The 23,942-nt window shown below is 39.8% G+C and overlaps 1 protein-coding gene across 1 annotated transcript in view; it reads right to left on the bottom strand.

Annotated features, from left to right (window-relative positions):
- Nucleotides 1-23,942, bottom strand: part of LOC127576322 (neurexophilin-2-like) — a 107,616-nt gene that overhangs the window by 21,201 nt on the left and 62,473 nt on the right. Inside the window, exon 3 of the mRNA XM_052026850.1 lies at nt 20,507-20,624. Within this exon, the coding sequence (XP_051882810.1) occupies nt 20,507-20,624 (118 nt within the window). The remainder of the gene's footprint in view (nt 1-20,506; nt 20,625-23,942) is intronic.

Below are 23,942 nucleotides of genomic sequence, written 5' to 3'. Positions count from 1 at the left end.
TCAGATAGAAAAAGTAGTTGGAGTTTATTCAGATCAGTAACTCACCTCACCTCTGGAATCCAGTTCTTTGCTCCATGTTTGGACCAAGGTTATAATGAGTTTTGGGAGCTGAATGATCCTGGCTAAACCCTAACTTGGTATCAGTGAGTTGGTGGGTTGGTGAATAATATCTGGTCCAACCTATTGTTGACAATACCTTCCATCACTTTGCTGAATAAGCAAACTTTTTTTATTGCTCAAAATGTCTATTCCAATTCAATTTGAAATCCATTAGGATGTTACAGAAATTAATAAAAGTTGTATGTAAATAAACATTCCAATTCATTAAACACTGAAGCCATCTTTGCACAATTTTTGGAATGGCTAAAAATATTGAAAGAATGATCAGGGCTAAATGGCTCTTAATAGCTTCCTTTACAAGTATTTTCAATCAGTGCCACTGATCATGATGTAGCACAAACACCAAGCTCCCTCTTATGGTAAGAATAACAAAGTACAATGAGGTTCTAATCTGAATAAACTCAAACCACTGCCTTCCAAATGAGTATAAATGGTATTGAATACTTTAGTTAACCATAATCTAGAGACATTTCTATATGGCATCCATTATCAAGCCTTCATGCAAAAATTGAGATTGCTTTTAATCCCTGTAGGAATTAGGTTCTCTGACCATAATTTCAAAATACTACAGGTTTATTTTAATATGATTATTAGGATGATATGTAAAGGCCATACATAGAAATGTTTTAGAATTGAATAATCAAAGTTCCATCAAATTTGCTGAACATCTGCAAATAATGTTGGCACCATTAACTGTTATAAAACAGAGTGATTCATCTGCAATCACCTGCAATCTCCAAAGTAGGTAGTTACACACAGTGCATATCTGTGGTGTTTCTGCAGGATGACTCAGAGTGTCACGGGTGATACCTGTGGCATAGTGGTGTTTTGGGAATTCTGCCATTCAAAAAGAAATTATGGATCTGTTCTGCAACACAATTTACTAATGAGGAAAGGGATGCATCTTGGTACTTCCTCAAGCAAAACTTTCCCAACTGTCTTGTGCAGCAATGCAGAGAAGATTAATGCTGCTGATGCTTCATATGTTCCCTGGAAGGCGCCTGAGGCAAACAAACAAATAAAACACTTGTCACCTTTATTGGCACTGTAGAGATACCAATCAGCAATTGCAAGGTGCAAGTAACCTGAAAGTTTAAAGAAAATGATAAATAATAAATGAGCTATCTGCTGCAGCTGTTTACAAAACAAGTTAACAAACCAAATCACTCCAAGTACTTATTTTGAAACCCATCCAGCTTTTCCAACGAGCAAGTAAAAGAACACTGCAAATACTGAAAACCTGGAATAAAAGCAAAAAATGCAAGAGATATTCAGCACGTCAGGCAGGATTGGTCTTCTAGCAGCCTGTCACCATCCCCATGGTTATCTACAGATTCTTTCAACAGATTTAAATAAGGATTACCCCCCCCCCCCACTACCACGATGTCACCCTTTTCTGGATGCACAGGTTTTCCCCAGTTTTCATTCTCAAGCCTGCTGTGTACAAGTAGCACATTTGCAGTGAGATTCTGAGTGAAACCATGTGAAAAATCCATTAAAAGCTTGTGGATGCAATGCAGGTCGGTCATGCAAAACACTTCAAAGTGTGCAAGACCCAGCTATTCCTATGTCATTTTCCCATTTCAGACTCAAATTATTGTCTGTCTCCATTGAACACAAAGGATCTCAACTGCAGCCAAGCGACACAGAGAATGCACAAATAATATTGAAGATATTAATATATTGTTTATAACCAGTGTTGGGGAGAGAGTTAATGCGGAAGCCATTTTGACACAGCTCCCTTACTATAGGTTGAAGTTGTAGGATCTTTTTCCAGTATGCTGTTCCCTTCAGGTTTAACCCATGATCAGAAGTATGTTGGAAGGTCAGAAAGTAACCACAGCAGGCCTCTTACTCATTTTTCCTTCCCCAAAATGCCCACAGAATAGACACACATAAATCTTCCAGCAGAAGAAAATTGGTCCCATTAGGTCCATATAAGTATCTTCTGCTAAATGGATGCCGAACCTACAGCCTAAAGCATTTCATTAAAACACAGAAGTTACTTGTTGATCTATACTGAAATTTTTGTTGTGAGTGAATTTCTTTCAGCCCAATTTCACTTTTATGAAACAGCAACAAATTGCATTGATTAATCAGGAAGGCACCAACCAGCAATCACAAGATGGCAATAGCTAAGAAGTTAAAAGAAACAATAAATGAGCAATCAAATAAGTTAGCAAACCAAGTCACTTCAAATATTTTTGAACCCCATCCAGTTTCTCCATTTTGTTGTGGTTTTAGAACAGGAAATAGGTTTTGTGGCCTAACAAATTACTAAATTTATCAATGCTACAGCATTTATTATTTTTTCAGATGCCATACGGTATATTTTATTAGTGCTCTCTGTGAGAACCTGTTGAGTTCCTGTAGGCTTCCAGAGACTATTGGCTGAGGAAATCCAAGGGAGCATGTTGCAGGCTTCTTGCCAGCAGTTGCCTCTAGAGCTTGTAGAAATTTTAATGATGAAGTACATGGATCAGCCAGGGAAATAGACTTGAGGATCCACTGTAATCCTATTAAATGACAGAAGACTTGAGTGGCTATTTGGCCTACTCTTGCTCCTAACTTCTAAGTTCTTACATCAAGATTATTTTATCTAAGTACAGGCCCTCCCTGGCTTACAAATGCCCAATTTATGGACACCCCTACATAAGATAAGATAAGATATCTTTATTAGTCACATGTACATCGAAACACACAGTGAAATACATCTTTTTGCGAGGAGTGTTCTGGGGGCAGTCCGCAAGTATCTCCATTCTTCCAGTGCCAACATAGCATGCCCACAACTTCCTGCGGACGACACTAAGATAGGCGGTGTTGTGGATAGTGTGGAGGGCTGTCGGAGCTTACAGAGGGATATTGATAGGATGCAGAGCTGGGCTGACAAGTGGCAGATGGAGTTCAATCCGGAGAAGTGTGAGGTGGTACACTTTGGAAGGACAAACTCCAGGGCAGAGTACAGGGTAAACGGCAAGGTACTTGGCAGTGTGGAGGAGCAGAGGGATCTGGGGGTTCATATTCACAGTTCATTGAAAGTTGCCTCACAGGTGGAAAGAGCAGTTAAGAAGGCCAATGGGATGTTGGCTTTCATAAATCGCGGGATTGAGTTTAAGAGCCGCGAGGTTATGATGCAGCTTTACAAAACTCTAGTTAGGCCACACTTAGAGTACTGTGTTCAGTTCTGGTCACCTCATTATAGGAAGGATGTGGAGGCGTTGGAGAGGGTGCAGAGGAGATTTACCAGGATGCTGCCTGGATTGGAGAGTATTGAATATGAGGAGAGGCTTAAGGTGCTAGGGCTTTATTCACTGGAAAGAAGGAGGATGAGAGGAGACATGATAGAGGTATATAAAATTTTGAGAGGAATAGATAGAGTAGACAGTCAGCACCTCCTTCCCAGGGCACCAATGCTCAAGACGAGAGGGCATGGCTTTAAGGTTATGGGTGGGAGGTTCAGGGGAGATGTCAGAGGGAGGTTTTTCACCCAAAGAGTGGTTGGTGCATGGAATGCACTGCCTGGGGTGGTGGTGGAGGCAGACACATTGAACAGGTTCAAGAGCTTGTTGGATAGGCATATGGAGGAACGTGAGATAGAGGGATATGCGGGAGGAAGGGGTTAGGTAGTGTGAGGGTGTTCTGATGGACGGCACGACAGGGTGGGCCGAAGGGCCTGTTTTGTGCTGTATGGTTCTATGGTTTCTATGGTTCTAACCCGTACATCTTTGGAATGTGGGAGGAAACTGGAGCACCTGGAGGAAACCCACACAGACACCGGGGAGAACGTATAAACTCCTTACAGACAGTGGCCGGATTTGAACCCGGGTCACTGGCGCTGTAAAGTATTATGCTAACCGCTACACTACCAGCGGGTTGGATGTGGATGGGTTTAGTATTGGTATTGGCTTATTATTGTCACTTGTACCGAGGTACAGCGAAGAGCTTGTCTTACAAACCGATCGTACAGGTCAATTCATTACACAGTGCAGTTACATTGAGTTAGTAGGGCTGCAGGCATCTTCTGCTGGGTGGGATTGGGGCACTTCCGCATGCCTTTGCTCCCCACCGTACCCAAATTCTGCCCCCTCAGCTGCAACAATCATGGGCTGGATTGAGCTGAGCAGAGCACTCGCTCACTCACTGAGTTAGTGAGGCCGGCTGGCAGCCACTCTTTTCCTGTGCCTACTCATTCTCCTTTCACAGCTGTTCCTGTGATCCTCTCGCACACACTGTTTTTGTTCATTTCCAATGTATGGCAGTTTGGGTTATGAACAAATCTCAGGAACAGAACCCTGTTGTAACCTGGGGACTGCCTAAACTGGTGGAAAATTAATTAATACATTAACCCCACCTAAATAATGTTTTTGTATATAGAACATTGGGCCAAGATAGAGGATAAGCTCATCAGCTTTTCTGTATAACTTCAAAAGCAAAATGGGCATGGTGTAACATACCTTATCTCCTACAATCACAATCAACTAGTATGATAAAAATTCCAAATAAAAGAGCTCTCAGAAACTCATTCAGGTGTCCCTTAAATTCCAACTTTCATTGCCCAACATCCACTTATAAAATAGCTTATCCCAGATCAGGATTATTCCCCCTTAATAAAGGAATTGCATTACTTTGGACAGTTATGTCCCACACTCTTTCTGTAGGCTGATTGTTAAGCTTTCTAATGTTAAAGTCAATGAAAATTAAATGCATGTGATTGAGGAAAAGTAGAAAACTTAATTCCCACTTCAGGTTAAATACTGTCATCTCACTGTCATTTTTGTCCTAACTTAGCTTGAATGTTCTGTTCCTGTATTTTGTTAACTCTACAGGAGGCAGACTCTCACAAGACTAATCCAGCCAACTACTGCCGCTAACCCAAATGAATTAAATCATCCCAACTACAACAGATGCATATGATCACAGAAAAACCCAAATGAACTTTCACATGAGACATGGTGGTTCAACATGGTCTGGCAACTAAGTTCAACAGCATCTGAAAATAGCAGTACAAATCACGAGCTGGAATAAAAGTGAGCCTGTTGCTTCTGATGCAAAAAAAGCACGCCAGCTTTATCTAGCCTGGTGATTAATATAAATATAGCATACAGCCAATATTTCTGTGTTGTAGTAAGTAAATCATATTGTTGAAAGCTGCACATCTCAGCAGGGGGCTAAAAATTATGTGGTAATGTCGAACTGAAATCTCTCCCTGCATTACAATGGGCCACTAATATGATTATACACTACATTACCTTACTTCTAACAAGACTTAAGGAAGCCATTTGTCCCCTCAAGTTCATGTCAGCTCCCAGCAGAGAAATCCCATCATTCCCACTTCCCCACATCTTATTCCATTGCAACTTATTTTCTCTCATAAGCACACCAACCCTCCCTTCTGTTGTTTTGCCACTTACCTAAACTAAAGGGCAATTTACAGTAGCCAATTAACACTTACCATGACTTTGGGATGTGTAAAGAAACAGGACAAACACACATGGTTATGGGGAGAATGTGCAAACTCCAAACAGACAGCACCTGAGGGTTGAACTGAACCCGGATCCATGGAGATATGAGACAGCAATACTAACTGCTGCACCACCATCCTACCAGCTGCGTTGAAAATTCAGACTGGAGAATTTTAGTCAATGACAATAAACCAGAATTCCTTATTCTCTAGTGAAAACCTTTATTTAAGCTGGAGAGTTTAGAACAATCTTAATGTAGCAGCTGACACTCAGAGCCCATTACTTTTCTCTCCAGTCCTACTTGCTAAGAATCCAAACCCAATGTCATACTAAAGGCCACTCTGGAAGTCAATCCATCAATAATCTTATGAGTAATAACTTCCTGTGAATGACCAGTTCACTACCCTGCCTAGAGTCCCATGTCTCAAAGCAACACCTGTCTCACTCCAGTTCTGGTCTTAGTGCCATTCTTATCTCAGTGCAGCCCCTGCCCCATGCAGTCCCTGTTTCAGTGCAACCCCTCTCAATGCAGCCCCTGCCACAGTGCAGCCCCTCTCTTCGTGTCGCTCTATCTCAGTCCAACCTCTGTCTCAGTACAACTCCTGTCTCTATATAACTAGAGACACAAGAGAGACTGCAGATGCTGGAACTCTGGAGCAACACACGAAATGTGGGTCAGGCAGCATCTATGGAGGGAAATGGCAGTCAACATTTCAGGCCGAGACCCTTCCTCAGGGCTGGAAGAGGGGAGATAGCCAGTATAAAAGGGTGGGGGGAGGGAGTGAAGCGAGAACTGGCGGGTGATAGGTGAATCCAGGTGAGGGGGGAAGATAGGCAGGTGGGGGAGTGGAAATGATGTAAGAAGCTGTGAGGTGATAGGTGGAAATGACAAATAGCTGAAGAAGACTGAATCTGATAGGAGAGAACAACGGGCATGGAATAAAGGAAAGGGGAACCACCTATATGCTTGTACGTGGACAAGCAATATCTTTTTCCCATTATTGAGTGATCCAATACCGGAGGGCATGCACTTAAGGTGAGAGAGGGTAGGTTCAGAAGAGACATGAGGGGTAGGTTTTTTACTCAGAGAGTGGTGGATGCCTGGAATGCATTCCCTGATAGGGTGGTAGAGACAAATTCATTGGGGGCTTTTAAGAGGGGCTTGGATAGGCACATGAATGGAAGGAAAATGGAGGGATATGGGTATTCTGTAGGTAGATTAGCTATGTCGGCACAACATTGTGGGCCAAAGGCCCTGTTCTGTGCTGTACTGTTCTACGTTCTATGCTCTCTCCTATCAGATTCCATCTTCTTCAGCCATCTGTCACTTCCACCTATCAATTCCCAGCTTCTTACATCATTCCCACTCCCCCCGCCTCCCCCACCTGCCTATTTTCCCCCTCTCACTTGGATTCACCTATCACCTGCCAGCTCTCGCTCCACCCCCTCCCCCTACCCTTTTATACTGGCTACCTCTCCTCTTTCTTTCCAGTCCTGAGGAAGGGTCTCGACCTGAAACGTTAACTGTCCATTTCCTTCCATGGATGCTCCCTGACCCACTGAGTTTCTCCAGCATTTTATGTGTTGCTCTCTATATAACTCCTGTCTTAGTCCAACCCCTGTCTCTGTACAACTCTTGTCTCAGTACAATCCTGTCTCAGTACAACTTCTGCCTCAGTGCAGTTCCTGTCTGTTAAACCAAGCTAAAGCCATATCACACGTATGCAAGCAATTCCTGTAAGTCCTAATTTCTCAGTGCTTCTTAGAACAAAGCTCATATATAAGAGCCTCAACAATTTCTTTGGAAACACATACATCACAGCTGTCCAGACTTGTTGACTCCTTACTGCTGTTCTGTTTCTCACAGTCCACCGCCTACACTCAGAGCCTTCTGAAGCTTAGTCCTCTCAAGGTATGATAGGAATGGGAAAAATGAATTTCAACCAATGTCACAAAAGACATAGCACTAATTCAGCTTTTCAGCCCAGCTAATGTAAGTTGTCAGCTGCTCATCCTGCAGTTAGCGGCACAAAGCTGGCTTGAACCTCTTAAAGCCAGATCTTGCCTCTTAAATGGGACATACCTTATGATTGGAGAGTGGTGAATATTGTGGTGAAACTCATTCTGACATAGATAATGGTGTGACAATGGCACAATATGGGAGCAAGTTTGAGAGCTTCTTGGAGGGGATGGAAAGGTGTCTTCAATTGACAGAACCCTGATGACAGTGGAATTAGATTGCCAAGGAGGTTAGTCCTTGAGCAGTAGTTGCAATGATTGAAGAAAGAAGCCCACATCCACCCTTTGAAGGGGAATATTGGTGATAAATGCTATATCTCCATGGAGCAAGCTACAGCCAGACAAGTGCTTGCCAGCATCACTCATATCTCACAGATGATTTGAAAAAAAAATCACACTGCCAGCCTCAGGAAACACTTGATGTTCCACAACCCTATCACAAGATTCTTAACCAATCAGAATTCACACCTGAAGTTTGTAGGTTCACTTCACCCTCATGTGCTTATTACTAAAATAATACAGCATGGAAACAGGCCTTTCAGCCCAACTACTGCAACTCCTTTACCTCACAGCCTGCACACTACCAACAATTCAGCTTCCTCACCCAAACATACCATTGACCAGCTACTTATACATTTTCCTTCCTGGGCAGGATAAGTTGGCACAGAACTGTAGGAGATAACTGGTAGGGAGAGGGCTTGGCTGGATGTCACTTTCTCCATGGATGAAATATGGTCACTACACTTGCTGAGGCCATGGCCAGTGACTGAGTTTGGCTTGTCCATGAGGATTCTCTCAAACTTCTACAGATGCGCTATAGAAAGTATCCTCACAGGTTGCACCTCAACCTGGTATGGCAACTGCTCAACTTTGGACCAACAAAACCTGCAAAGAGTGGTAAACACTACCCAATGCATCACAGGCTCATTACGTCCTTCCATCCAGTCCATCTTCATGGCAAGTTGCATCAGGAAGGCTAACAGTATTGTCAAGGATGCCTGCTACCCTGGCTATTCCCTTTTCTCTCCTCTACCTTCTAGGAGAGAGTACAGGAGCTTGAAAGCCTGGATGACCAGACTCAAGAACAGGTTCTTCCCCACTGTTACTAGACTTCTGATCAAATCACCTCTTTCACATTCCCTTCCCAGTGGTGCTACCTCTTCCATTATTGTCACCTTAGTATTTCTTTTTCCACAACTTCATTTTGCACTACCATGCACCATTTTATTGTTTTGTGCTCATCGCTGTATTTATTGTTATATTTATTATCACTATGTGTACTGTTTACTCTGTGAGCTTCACATGAGCAAGGAATTTCAGTGCACCCTGGTGTATATGACAATAAAATAATCTGAATCTGAATCTGGGTTGAAATGATTGAAGCTGATGGTATATTCTTGTCTATTCCCCTTCCACTAGCATCTCTCTAAAATGGGACATGTTCCTAAATTCCAAAATGTAATATTTATTTTGGTAAATAAATAAATGTATTCTTTTCCTAAATATTATGTGCTCGGGAAACAAAAACTGAATTGAGTTCTAAGATCCATAATTATAAATTTCTAAGAATCATTGATCCTAAATTTCTTCAATGCTTGTCATCCCATTGTTCTGCTGAAGTTTCACACTATTTCCCATCAAAGGGATAATCTACCAATTTCTTGTACTGACTCGTATATGAAGTATTATAAGTTCAAGTTTAATTGCTCACTGAAAACGCAATGAGCAGTTTGGGCCCCAGTGAACTTTCAATAACTCTCTATAAAGATTGCAGTCTTTATCAAGGCATCAGGGAACATCAAGTACAGACTGTAGGAATTCTGTCCTCCTTTGCCGACACAGAACATGTGCAGTCTTTATCAGTTCTACGAGCAGTCACAGGCCAACTCTATCCGTGGGTCATCATGGCAGCATCTCATTAAGTTTTTTACAGCAAGTCTTGCCATCCTTCCTGGACAGGTGAAAGAACAGACTGTTGTATGAGGAGAGATTGGGTCTTGTACTCAGTAGCATTTAGAAGAATGACAGGGGATTTAATTGAAATATTCAAAATTCAGACTGGGCTCAGCTGGCTAGATGTGGGGAGGATGTTTCTCCTGGCTGGGGGTCTAGATCAAGGGGTCACAGTCTCAGGATATGAGTAAGACACATAGGATTAAAATTGGGAGGAGTTTTGTCATTCAGAGGATGGTGGAGCTGTTGATTGTCTACCACAGAAGCCTTATGGTGGCCAAGTTGCTGTGCAGCAAGTAGTGCTGCTACCTCATAGCTCCAGCAGGTCAGGGTCCATCTTAACATCCAGTGCTGTCTGTGTGGAGTTTGCACATTTTCCCAGAAACCATATGGGTTCCTTCTGAGCGCTCCAGTTTCCTCTTACTTCCCAAAGACATACTGGTTGCGAGGCTAATTGCCCATTGTAAATTGCCCCTAGTGTAGGAGAGCCAGAGCAGTTTTAATATAAGGGAGAATAGGTTGCAAAGAAGTAAGAACGGGATTGATGGGATTGTTCTGAGGGCTTGCATAGACTCAATGGACTGAATGGCCTCCTATTGTGAAAACGTACAAGAGTTAAAGAGTATGAGAATAGATATATGTCTAAGCACAAAAGACATGAAGTGGTATGGGGAAAGGGCAGGAATATAGTATTGAGATAGGGGATCAGCCATGATCACATTGAATGGCAGAGAAGGCTTGAAGGACTGACCAGCCCATTCCTGATGTTATGTTTCCCTATTTCTTGGTGTATCAGGCAGTATCTTTTCCAGAAGTGTATCCTTCCACATGAAGGCAGGTAGCCAGACCGTTCACTGCCAACTATGTCATGCTAAGGATTGCAGAGCAAGCTTGGATTTGGATTGCTTGTCCAAGGCAGGCAAAGTAAGGTAAAAAATACAAAAACAAAAGACTATCAAGGTTGGAGAAACAAAGGACTGCTGATGCTGGAATCTAGATGAAAAATACAGTGATGCTGGAGGAACTCAGCAGGCCAGGCAGCATCAGTGGAGAAAAGCAGGTGGTCAATGTTTCGGGTCAGGACCCTTCTTCAGGACGGAAGATAGGAAAAGGGGAAGCCCAATATATAGGAGGGAAAAGCAGATCACAGAGGGGGAGCAGAGACAGAGGGACTCACGAAGCTCCTGTTGAAGAGAGGAAGAAAACCTCTTCAAAGTGGGTATCTTTGAAGAGACTTCACAGTGGAGCAGTAATACTAGAGAAACAAAGGACTGCAGAAGCTGAATGTTGCAGTCCCTGTCTCACTGCTCCCCCTCTGTGATCTGCTTTTCCCTCCTATACATTGGGCTTCCCCTTTTCCTATCTTCAGTCCTGAAGAGGGGTCCTGACCCAAAAAGTTGACCGCCTGCTTTTCTCCACGGATGCTGCCTGGCCTGCTGAGTTCCTCCAGCGTCATCGTGTTTTTCACTATCAAGGTTGGAAATCCAAAACAGAAATGCTGGAAATACTCAGCAAGTCAAACAGTGGAGAGAAAATCAGGGTTATTATTTCAGTTCTGCTGAATGGTCTTTAATGTTAAATGTTTCTGCTTCTCTTGCCACAGATGCTGCCTGACTTGATATGTATTTCTGGCATTTTCTGTTTTGTTTTAGCTGTTTTGTTCCTTGGAGAACCTGGGTACCACATGGGCAAATATACAGACTTCCTGTGGCAAATTGATAGGAACTGGTCTTTTTCAGATAAAACTTTCCTAGCACTGATGTGTAATGAAAAACTTATCTGCAAATGTCAGGACTGGGAACTAAATGTAACAAGTTATAGGGTTTACAGAAGAAATAGGGGAAATGGTACACAAAAAGGAATTGGCAGTGATTAATGATGAAATCACTTCAAAGATAAGAGAGGATATAATGAGAAGTAAGCAGCCCATAGAGACTTTATGGGTAGAATTATGAAGAAGATTTAAGATTGTAGTGGGAGTTGTTTAGGCTTCCTGGCAGCAGCTGTGAAATATTACAATGCATAAATGTAGAGATTAAACAAGCCTCTGGCAAAGGCAGAAAAGTTTTAATGAGGGATTTTAACTTTCGATTAGATTAAGAGAAACTAGCTAACAAATGTCAAAAAAAGCTGGTGAATTCTTTCAAGATATTCTGAAGAGTAATATATCCCGGTAATATGTCCCAGAACTAACAGTGGGGCAGATCATATTAGGATTAATCATGAGTAATGAGTCAGATTTAGTTAATAGCCTAATAGTGTGTGAACCTTTATCTAACAGCAATCATAATGTGATTGAAAGGGAGAAATGAGAAACAGCTGCCACCTTTCTAGATTTAGGTAAAGCTAATTTCCAAGAGATGAAATGGAAATAGTCCATGGTGAACTGTGAAAACTGTGTGCACATAAAGTAGAAAGATCTATTGGACATGTGGCAGCACTATTTTATCCCCTTGTAGGCCAAAACCTCTATTTCCAAAAAAAATTTTCATGGATAACTAAAGAGGTAAGTGACAAGATAAACTAAAAGGAAAAGCAAATGGAAAGGCAAGAAACAGTGAAGATTCTGGTTTAAAAAAAAGCAAAAACAAAAAGCCTGCAGGTGTTGGAAATTGGAAATAAAAACCAAAATATCTGGGGAGACTCAGCAGGTCAGGCAGCATCTGTAGAGGGGAGAAACAGAGTTAATGTCTCAAGTCAATAACCCTTCATCAGAACAGATATTGGTCACTGTGAGATGAAACATTTAAAGGACAATAAAACAGGTACCAAGAGGTACAAAAAGAAATACATAAAAAATCTGTAAAGGATGTAAAATTAATGCAAAACTATGTACATTAGGAAAAGAAAGGTGGTCAGGAGCAATATTTCTTTTGAAGATTGATCACTGTGATATTGCCAATGGAAATAAGGAAATGGCAGACATGTTTAATAATTATTATGCACCAGTACTTGGCAATATGTTTCCAAGTTAGCTTGCTCTGTGGTTTGGAGGATAACTTGAGGCTGTTGCCCTTTTCTTCTTGGTATAGATTTGGGAGATGGTATTAGAGTAGCCTGGGTAAATAACTGGAGTGTATTTGCAGGTAGTCAGTCCTACAGCTGGTGCAAAGATGGTGGAGTGAATGATTATGGTGGTAATGGGGAGCCAATCAAGCAAGTGTTAAGTTTCTTGAGAATTGTTGGAACTCCACTTAATAGGCAAATGGAGAGTACTCCATCTCCATCCAGCACTTTTATCCACATTTGTACCAATGCTGTAATGAGGTGTGGAGCAGAGGGGATATGGTCAATCCCAGAAGGTGAATCATTGAACAGATGGAGAGAGTTTCTTCATAGTACTATTGGTATTGGTTTATTATTGTCACTTGTACTGAGGTACAGCGAAAAACTTGTCTTGCATACCGATCATATAAGTCAATTCATTACACAGTGCAGTTACATTGAGTTAGTACAAAGTGCATTAATGTAGTACAGGTAAAAACAATAACGGTACAGAGTAAAGTGTCACAGCTACAGAGAAAGTGCAGTGCAATAAGGTGCAAGGTTACAACAAGGTAGATCGTGAGGTCATAGTCCATCTCATTGTATAAGGGAACCATTCAATAGTCTTATCACAGTGGGGTAGAAGCTGTCCTTAAGTCTGGTGGTACGTGCCCTCAGGCTCCTATATCTTCTACCCGATGGAAGAAGAGAGAAGAGAGAATGTTCCGGGTGGGTGTGGTCTTTGATTATGCTGGCTGCTTCACCAAGACAGTGAGAGGTAAAGACAGAGTCCAAGGAGGGTAGGCCGGTGTTCGTGATGCGCTGGGCTGTGTCCACAACTCTCTGCAGTTTCTTGCAGTCCTGGGCAGAGCAGTTGCTGTACCAAGAGTGTCTTTCATCATTTTGCCAGTAATTGGAAGTAGGCTGATTGGTTGGTAATTAGCCAGACTGGATTGCCATGCTTTATTGCAGGCAAGACAAAGATGGACAATAGAAGAGCAGAATGTTGTTAAACTGGAGAGCAAAACAGTTAACATTTCAGATCGATGGCCAGTCATCGTCATTGACCTGAAACATTAACTCTGTTTCTCTCACCACAGATGCTGCCTCATCTGCTGAGTATTTCTAGCACTTCCTATTTTTTAATTTCAGACTTCCAGCATCTGCACATTTTTATTTTCTCAACAACTAAACAAACTGGATATCCTCATACAGAAGAAAACATGGGTATGGCAAGTAATTAGCAAGGCACATGGAATATTAACTTTTATTGAAGCACAGAGGTCTTCCTACAAGCATACAGTGCATTCATGAGACCATGATGGAGTACTGGGTTTTGGTCTCTATATTTAAGGATGAATATATTTGCATTGAAAGCAGTTCTGTATAGTTTCACCAGGTTACTTCCTGGGATGAAAGGATTGTTGAATCGGGAATGATTGCTCTACTCATTGGAGTTCAGAACAATAAGAGATCTTACTGAAACATGAGATTCTGAGGAGAGTTGACAGGGTAGATGCTGAGAGACTGTTCCCCTCCATTCTCCCCACCTCTCTATGGGTGAATCCATTTTCAAAATTTGTTTTGCCTTTCAAGTCAGAGAAAACAAGGAATTTCTTCTCCCAGATGGCTGTAAACCTTTGGAATTTTCTACTGAAGCGAGCTGTGGAGAGTGAGTTATTTAATATGCTCAAAACCAGGATAGATTTTTGGTTGGTAGTGGAGTCAAGGGTTAGGGAAGACAATCAGGAAAATGCAGTGGAGATCAAGGTCAGATCATCCATGATTTTAATGAATAGTAAATCAAGTTCGAAGGGCCAAGGCCTGCTTCTATTCCTGGATGTTATGTTCTTAATTTTCCACAGTCTTGGTGGGTATCACTGTTGTAGCTGTGCTCGAATAGTTTGGTGAGAGGCGCAACTGGTTCTGGGGTGCAGCTGGTCAGCATCACAGCTGGGATGTAGTCAGTGACCTTTCCTGTATTTTGATGTCATGTGGAGTGAATTGAAGTGGGTGAGAACTGTCACATAAGCCTAAAAGTAGGACACTCCTAGACCTGGAAGTGTTTACAAAATTAAGAATGTTCATCAGAGCTTGAGTTGTAATGGATACCACTTTATCATACAAAGCATCATTTCTGTTTTGAACATCTTACTGTGTAAAAGATGATCTCTGCCAGGCAAGATGTGCTGAGGAGTGCAAAATGAATTAGAGAATTCATAATACTGAAATCAGAATTATATGTTTAAATGTCACTGCAGCAAGTATTGGTTAATATATAACATCAATCTCTGTAAAATAATTTTATATATAACTTAATGTAGGCATTAAAACCATCAAATACAACATGTCTTGTTAAATTAAATAGTCAAAATCAATAATTTTGCTTGTGATTTTATTTTCCTGATTTATTAATGTTGGCGCATGAAAATGAGCCCCACCAGTGATAAGGCCATCTCATATGGTCATGAACAAGTGTGGAAAATTGTCACAGCAACATCAGAAAACATTTCCAAGTCTTTGTTCTATCAAATCTCTTCATAATTATAATCCCTAAAATTTCAGGTTCTTACAATGAAAGATTTGCATGTATCTAATGTTTTCATGATCTTAGGATATCCCGAGTTGCTTTAAGCTGCTGATCGTTATATATATATTTTTTAAAAAATCACCTAGTACTATTGTACACTTTAACAAGGAAATATGTCACCCTCAACCAGTCTGACCTTTTTGTGACTCGTGAAATATAGAACAGTACAGCATAGGAATAGGCCCTTCGGCCCACAATGTCTGTGCCAAGCACGATGCCGAATTAAACTAAATCTCTTCTGCCTGTACACGATCCAAACCACTCCATTCCCTGCATTTTCAAGTGTCTAACAGCCTCTTAAATGGCACTATTGTATTTGGTTTCACCACTCCCCCAGGTAGCCCGTTCTACCTACCACTCTCTCTGTGTGTAAAAAAAACTTGACCTGTACATCTTCTTTTAAACTTTCCCCCTCTCACCTTAAATGCATGTCCCCTAGTACTTGACGTTTCTACCCTGGGAAAAAGGTTCTGACTGTCTACCCCATCAATACCCCTCATAAATTTATAAACTCCTATCAGGTCTCCCCTCAGCCTTCAACACTCCAGAAAAAACAACCCAAGTTTGTCCAACTTCTCCTTATAACTCAGACCCTCTAATCCAGGCAGCATCCTAGTAAACCTCTTCTGTACCCTTTCCAAAGCCTCCAAATCCTTCCTGTAATGGAGCGAACAGAATTGCACTCCAGATCCAAAGCAATGTGGTTATACCTCAAGTGCCCTCCCCTGACCCCACTGCCCACAAGCAGCCATTCATTTCAAAGGAAATTGAGGATGGACAGTAAATGTTGGTCTTTCTACTACAAAACAATTTTTTTGTAAATAAATTAATAGCAAATATAGAACCTCCTAAAAAGACAGAGTATTGTACTTGTATAATTTATTAATAACTATAAGCAATAAATTATGTAACATAATCAACAAATGGCATTCAATGTATTATTACATACGTTTCAATCTACTTGTGCATTTGCACATGTCTGTGTGCGCATGTGTAAATTAGACTAAAGATTTTTTGGTTTCTTTCCTTTTCAAAAAAAATTTCCATGGTTTGAGGGGAAAGGGATTGGAGTCAGGAAGCCTTAATGGTATGAGCAAGTAATTCCATGTAGACCAAAGGATCATCTGTTTCTCCTGCCTTTTATCATGTTTGCAAATCCTGTTTCCTTTGGGGATATTGTCTAATTCCTATTTTGTTAATACAGATGAGTTGAAGTAAGTTTCAGGAACTTAGAAAAGTTCTTTTTTTGATATTGCTTAAAAGAAAGGAACCTTTAGAAGTATATATAAAATAAATTAGAAGTTTAACCTTGCCCTCCACCTGATCCATTGGGGGTAGCTTCTAACTTCCTTCTGCTCCATTCTCACTGGAAAAATAGGACAAATGACTTTTTGAAAAAAAAAACAACTGCTGCTTGCTGGTCTCCATTGTGAAAATGTTTTGGACGTCATACTGGTGCATTGACCAGTTCATTCAGCGATGCAAACCAACAGTCCAATGTGCCCTACATATGATCATTGTATCCATTGACTTGCACTCCTCTTTTCCCCAATTGTGATTGTTGCTTCCAAGATATTCTGGTTTTAATTATGTAAATTTGATGACAGAATGGGTTTTGTTACCTAATTTTGGAAATTCCAAGTAATTTTTATACATGTTATGCATATCATATCTGGAACTAACTTGTGCAATTTTCATAATTTAGACAAAAAGCAAAGGTGCATCTTTTGTAAATGTGATTTGTATCATATGTAATAATGCTCAAAACAGCTTGCACTGCAAACATGGTTATGTGCTGCTTTACTTAAGATGGTGTTTCTACCATCCTACTGCTTATAAGTTTGCTCTTGGGATTAGAGAAATCCATAACGCTATTAGAGTCTTGCCACAAAAGACCAACACAAGCTGATATAGCATTTTCAGAGGTGATGTATTGTTTGTATTCAATTTTCAGGTAAGTCAAACATGACTAAAACATACTCTTAATTTCATCCTCTGATAAATCACCTCAATCATTAATGAAAGTTAATTTCCAAACCTCCAGTGTCTATTATTAACACTGGAGGAATTTTCAGTTTATGTTAATTAAAAGGACCATAGTGTACTTTGCCAAAGCACTTCAGATTACCAGAACAACTCTAATTAGCAAATAAAAACTGGTAGCTATACACAATAATAAATAATTTTTTAGTGAGTAGCATGCATTTGTCCCAATTCATTCATAAAATTTCAACATCTGAACAGTATTTCGAAGAAATAAATAGTTTCCTGTTCATCTTTATTAACTTTTCCCAAAGGGCAGTTACCAAGGGTAAACAGCTGCTGATGTACAGAAAATTATTCTCTGGTCTCTAGAAGTTGCTTATTTAAATTGCTCTCCTGCCATGAGATTCTGAGCAATGGCCTTATAGGGACAAGCTAAGTTAAACCGTATTTTCCTTTCATGGCAAAATTTGATATTCATACAGCACAATCCAGATCACCCATTGGAAATAATGCATGAGATTAGTTAGTATGATTGAACTTATGCAAAACTCACTCTGTGAATATAACACATGATGTGTAATAACAAACAACCTAATAGAAACTATAAAGCAACCATCACTGCAGAAATGCTGAACCAAAAAGTAGTAAAGCAAATTTGATTCCAACCATAATTTTTCAGGCTTCTAGGTTGAAAAAAATTGTTTTACTACCGAATTTTAAAAAAAATAGAAACTATGCATAGACGGAAAGCAAGATGCAACAAAATAATCAGTGAAATGTCAACTGTTGTCAATTTACAAACTTATACATCACTGATTAGGTTTCAGCTGGAGTACTGCCTATTTCTGGGTGTGACATGTTATAAGAATACTGGAGAGGACACGATCGAGATTGACTTGAATGGTCTTGGGAATAAAAGACTTTAAGTAAATAGAGAAACATAAGCTGGGATTGTTTGCTTTAGGTTAGGAAATTTTAAAGGGAAATTTAAGGGATGAGTTCTAAAGTTTGAAGATTTTAGTAAGAGTAGATAGAAGCAGTTTGCATTGACAGGATTGATAACCAGACACACAGATATAAGAAGACTGGCAAATAAATATGGAAAAAGAGCAGATGAGATCTTTTTACATAAACTTGTTATGACCTGACAGCTAGGTACAGCACAACATTTCCAGATGAAATGTATCAGGAAAATTTTTGCAGGGATATGAAAAAGAGCAGACATTGGATAGCTCTTTGAAAAGGGCCAAGTGGTCTCCTCGTATGCAGTAAGTTTCTATAATTTCATAATCATTCTGGCTCCTCTATCCTATCTTTGTGACAGTTAAATGCTGGAAAAGATTCAGAAATAAGAGAGCTGTTGCTTGTTCTGAATTATATCATTATTAAAAATACATGATTACTTACACCTTGTCAAATCTGAATTAGATTAAATAAACAGAATAAGAATTTCTGATATCAGATGGAGGTGGTTATTTTTGAAGCTGAGTTTGAATAGATCCTCTTGAGCAGCACCCAATGGGAATACATTGAGCATAGTTATGAAAAGGCATTATGCTTGTTTAATTTATATTATTTAGCCAGAGGTTTAGTTTAATAAAATCAACTCATTCTTCCAGTTAATAGGCTCTTTAGTTAATATTCAATGAATAGAAATTATGGAATAAGATGCTGAAGCACTCTGTCCAAAAATTTATCTGTTTTATTCCAATCTAGAATTGTTTTCACAAATTATGTCAATTTTTATATCTTTGGTCATATCATGTGACAAGCTAGAACTGCAGATAAATCCTTTGCATAGCTGAAACTTTATTGTGCGTTAAACTTTGGGCCATAAAGTGATTCCTGTAAAGAATTAGTCTCCTGAGAACATCTTTGCTAACAGTAGTTAACAGCAATGCCATTGGCTTGAAATTAATATCTGCTGAACAATAGATTCCTGTAACTGATTGCTTCTGTGGTTATCACCACCTTGCATCCCTGGATAAATGCCACTATTAGAGCTGCATACATGTGAATGAAGAACATGGGGACTCAAACCAACATATGCTGCTCTTCTAATTATTCCACAACGTGCAAAAATTATATCTCCAGATTCAAACGCAGTGCAGAAAATACTTAGAAAATAATGAGTCAGTATTAATTCACCAAGTACAGGAGTGATGACTTTAGCATTAAACAAACATGATTGCTAAAGCCTGGATGAGCAAGTACCTTTGAATTCATTATTGCCTATACATTTTTGGGTGCTGTTTGCAATAAGTATTTTATTTCCCGCAATTGCCCATAATTTTCTTGCTTTCACACGGTAAATCTAATATAAGGCAATGGATACTTTCATGCCGTAATTGTGTCACGTGGAGACATAGATGACAGGTTTTATAGTGAGTCTTGGTAATTAAAAAAAGAACTGGAGCCAGTGAATGTTTTAAAAAATATGTTAGGCTGTTCTCATACCACAATGTTATCTAATGTTCCACTCCAGTTTTAGCAGAGAGTAATTTTGATAATAGTTTAATTGCAAGAATAATAGCAAAATAATTACAGAGAGATACAGCACAGAAACAAGACCTTCAACCAAGTCCACAGAAATGGTCAACTACCCAATTACATTGACACTACGTTCTCATTAGTTGTCCTCAGATTCTATCACTCACCTCTATACTAGGAGCAATTTACAGTGGCCATTTAACCTAACAACCCACGTCTTTGGGATGTGGAAAGAAACTGGAACACCCTGGAGGAAACTGTACGGTCACAGGGAGAATGTGCAAACTTCACAAAGACAGAAGACGAGGTCAGGATTGAACCTAGGTGTCTGTCATTGTAAGGCATCAGCTGTATTAGCTGCACCACTCTGTCACCCCAATGGTTGTAAAATCTGCACTAAGTACTATAAGACTGATTATTATGGATTGGTAGACCTATAAAACAGTACTGACCTCTTATACCACACAGTGGTAAGGACTCAGATTTCATGATCCCTAGTCCAGTTCCTAAGTACTGGGAAACCTATCAAGCACTGTGGTTGAAGTTATACATTAAGCATCCAGAGGCCTGGGCTAATGAGGCAAAGACTTGAATTTGAATCTTACCATAGCATCTAGGGAATTTAAATTTAGTTAATTAAACAAGTTTGCAATAATATTGTTTGTAATGGTGACCATGGCTAACCAATTGTATTACATGGTATACTTCCTTTGGCCTGGGGTGATCTGACCACTTGAGGAGTCTGAGCAGGGGGATGAGATGGTAGTAAGGATGGGGTCTTGGTTGATCATGAAGGTGGAAAGCTGATAGATGGCAGGGTGGGGGTTTACTGAATAGTTTTTTGGACTTAAAAGGAGACACTCTTCCCACCACAAGCTTAAGTCATGGATTCTTCTCTTACCTGCTGGGTTTCCCTGACAAGTAGAATCTTCACCTTGCTCCTAGTTCCACCTGCAGCAACACTGGGTTCAAGGTGGGTTGGCTTCCTGTTTCGGATTTCTAACTTTTTAACCACTGGCCTGAACAAAACATACTGATTTTGTTAGGGAAGCGGTAAAGCTTAAAATTATTCCCAAAAGCTTCATGCCACTTTTAGAGGGGCAATGCTTTGCCAACATTCTTCTCTCAATCAATCCAGCAAAATTACATTTACAGATTATTCATTTCATGTCTACTTTTGGGATTTTGCTCTCTACAAAACAATATTTGCTACAACTGCACTGAAAGGTTTGGAATACTAGTGATATACAAAGTAACAAGCATTTCCCTCTTGTTGTAATCTTTACAGTTTTAAACACTGCCATTCAATAAAAAAATTATAAGATATTTTTTTCCTCTATTGGGTTATTGGAGCAAAGTGTAAGAGAATAAAGCGAAGGAAAATTAGTGTAATAGATCTGCAACTTGTCGTAACAGCATGGATTCACAGTTACAAAATCTTGGTGAATATAGTTATTTTACCATAAGGGAGAATGTGTTAACTTATGATGCAAAGTAATTTTAATTAATTAGAACATATCGTTCCCCCAGTAACTCAGTTAAATTTTCATGCATAAAGCACCATGTTAATGTTGTTGAGCTTTGTTGTATTGAACTCTGCTTTGTACATAATGTAAACCTAGAAATTCATCTCTGGTCAGTAGTACTAAACATACTATGTATATGTGTTATATTCTCCCTCCAGAATCCATTGTCCAATGGAAAGAATTTTGAAGGTAGAATATATTGTATTAACATGACTATTTTACATGCTCCGTTAAATAGTCAAGAATCCAAAATAAGTAATGTTTACTTTCAGAGTGAAATTACTGTAAGAAAATGGAAAAGACTAAACAGATAGTAGAAAATATATTACCAAGTAAAAAAGACAATATGGTTTATTTCTAAGTCCAGCTCCAATAATAAAAAAATACAATTGAAAATTTCTCAGTTAATTCTAAATTTGTCCTGGTGCAAGTTGTATTAATTGAAGCCTTTTGCTCTTTTGCTTGGTTTTATCAGCTTAAAAACCTGAAATTGAATAACAGAAACTGATAGAGTACCATGAATTCAAAGTAATGGATGGCCATTAGAGTAGTTAAGATTTTCACACAATGAATAGTGGGAAGGATGGATTTATTGAAGGGAGGTTGTGCCAATTGAATTTATTTTAAGTTTTAGCAGTGCAGTTGAATGTTGAATGAAGATGCAATAGTTTCAATCACATATTAGAAGGCATTGGACAGAGAGCTTTGAAGAAAGACTCGTTCAAAAACCCGCAAATTGATGGAATCAAGGGTAAAAAGGTAAATTAGATTAAAAATGAGTTTGACAATCCAAAGCAAATACCAGTTATAAGTAGTTGTAATTTAAACAGGAAAATGATGACTATAGGGACCTAACAATTATTAAGTCATGGCAACCAGAGTGTTAATTTGTATATTCAGATTCATTGAAAAGAACTCCAATGGTAACAGTGAAATTCTTCAGAGCTTGACAATTGGGTAGCATGCTGATCAGTACATCTACATAAAGCAACCAACTATCAGAAAGATGGAAGAAAGACAAAAAGAGTAGAATGATTAGATGAAGCATTGTGAATTTGATCCATACCTAGAGGCATACAGCAAGGAAACAGGCCCTTTTGCCCAGTGTATTCAAACTAACCATCAAGCACCCATCTTCACTAATCCCATTTTTCTCTCACATTTCTATTCTCCCTCACCCATCCCCCAACATGCCTGCCACCTACCTAATGGACAATTACATTACCAACCAGCAAGTCCTTGGAACTTGGAGGAAACCCGCACAGTCACTGGGACAACGTGCGAACTCCACAAATACAGCACCCAAGACCAGGATTGAACCCAGATCCCTGGAGTTGTGATGCCGCCGTGCTAACTGGTGCAGCACTGTGCAAATCCAACAAAATCTCCTGTGTGTTGCTGCTCCCCATGCAATATGATGCTCTGAGCGCTGTGCTATGAGTAGCCCCACACCACTGCAAGGTATGGGCTGATTGATTGCAGCAGCACTTAATGTGCTAATGTGAAATTGCTGCAGTCATCAAGGGAACAAATAGTGATGTTTCTGGATATATACTGTGCAATGAAAAATGAGTCTGCCAGATGCTGTAAGCTAAACATTGATAGCAGATGGGGGTCCCTTTAATTCGCATCTCTTCTGATCTGTTGCAGACTTATTTTCTTGTGACTAATAAACAAAGGTTTTATGTTGCAACTTCATGCACCAATTTATGTCAGTAACCATAGAAATGGCCACTGTGCATGAGTCACTAGTTGTGTGACTAGTGTGACTATCAGCTATATTAAGGTAAACATGTACAGAATTGCCTGGTCCAATTTCCCAATGAGTACTATTTGACCAAGTTACGATGGCCAGCATGATCAAATCCTGGAATGACTACTTATATGCATGATTTGCACATAAAATATGCGTGCAAAGGGTCTAGTTTCTAAGTTACTGTTCTCTTTTGTTTATGCCATTCAAATGAATGTTGTGAACTGGCAATGAAATATTAATTGTTATCACCCCAGTGTACTGGAAGAAAATACCGTCAATGTTACAAGCTGCTATTACCTACTTGGTAAAAAAAACAGCTAAATCCAGCACTGGTACAAATATGCACTATAGGAAGGTAGAAGATCGTCATGAAACTATTGTTGATAATTCGTTGTGTACTCTAATTGTCGCCACAAATGGAGCGGCTTTACCAGATTAACCAGAGTCTCAATGGTGTCCAATCTTTTTATTAGCCCTTCATTTGGAGTTAATTATACTAATGAGATTTATCATGATTAATACACGTAGCAGGAAATAATTTAGAACAATGACCAAGCACCAACCCTTTATATAATTATTCTCTTCAGTTCTTTGGAACTGGTTATAAATGCCGGCCCACTTGCTGACATTGCCCATTCCTAATTGCACTGAGGTGATGGTGAGCACCATCTTGAACTGCCACAGCACTTCAAGTGAGGATACTCCCACATTGCTGGTGGCTATGGAGATCCAGGATTGAGACCCAATGATAATGAGGGAGCAGCAATATACTGTATTTTCAAACGGATGGCATGAAATTCCATGGCAACTAGCAGGCAAAGGTGTTCCCATGTGCCCGCTGTTCACTTCCTAATTGGTGGTTGTGATTGAGGATTTTATAGGTACTTTTGGAGTCGACTGGAGATTAAGTGCAGAGCATATTGCAGTTGGAACACATGGCAGCCACAGTACACAGGTGATGAAGGCAAAAAATTTTAAGGTAGTTAATTGGGTACCCATCAAGTGGGCTGTTTTGTCCTGGCTGGTGTTGAGGTTATTGACTATTGTTGGAATAT

The sequence above is a fragment of the Pristis pectinata genome, chromosome 1, assembly GCF_009764475.1.
Source record: "Pristis pectinata isolate sPriPec2 chromosome 1, sPriPec2.1.pri, whole genome shotgun sequence".
Lineage (NCBI taxonomy): Eukaryota > Metazoa > Chordata > Chondrichthyes > Rhinopristiformes > Pristidae > Pristis > Pristis pectinata.
Note: the sequence above shows the minus strand (reverse complement) of the source record. Positions and strands in the feature narration are given on the sequence as shown.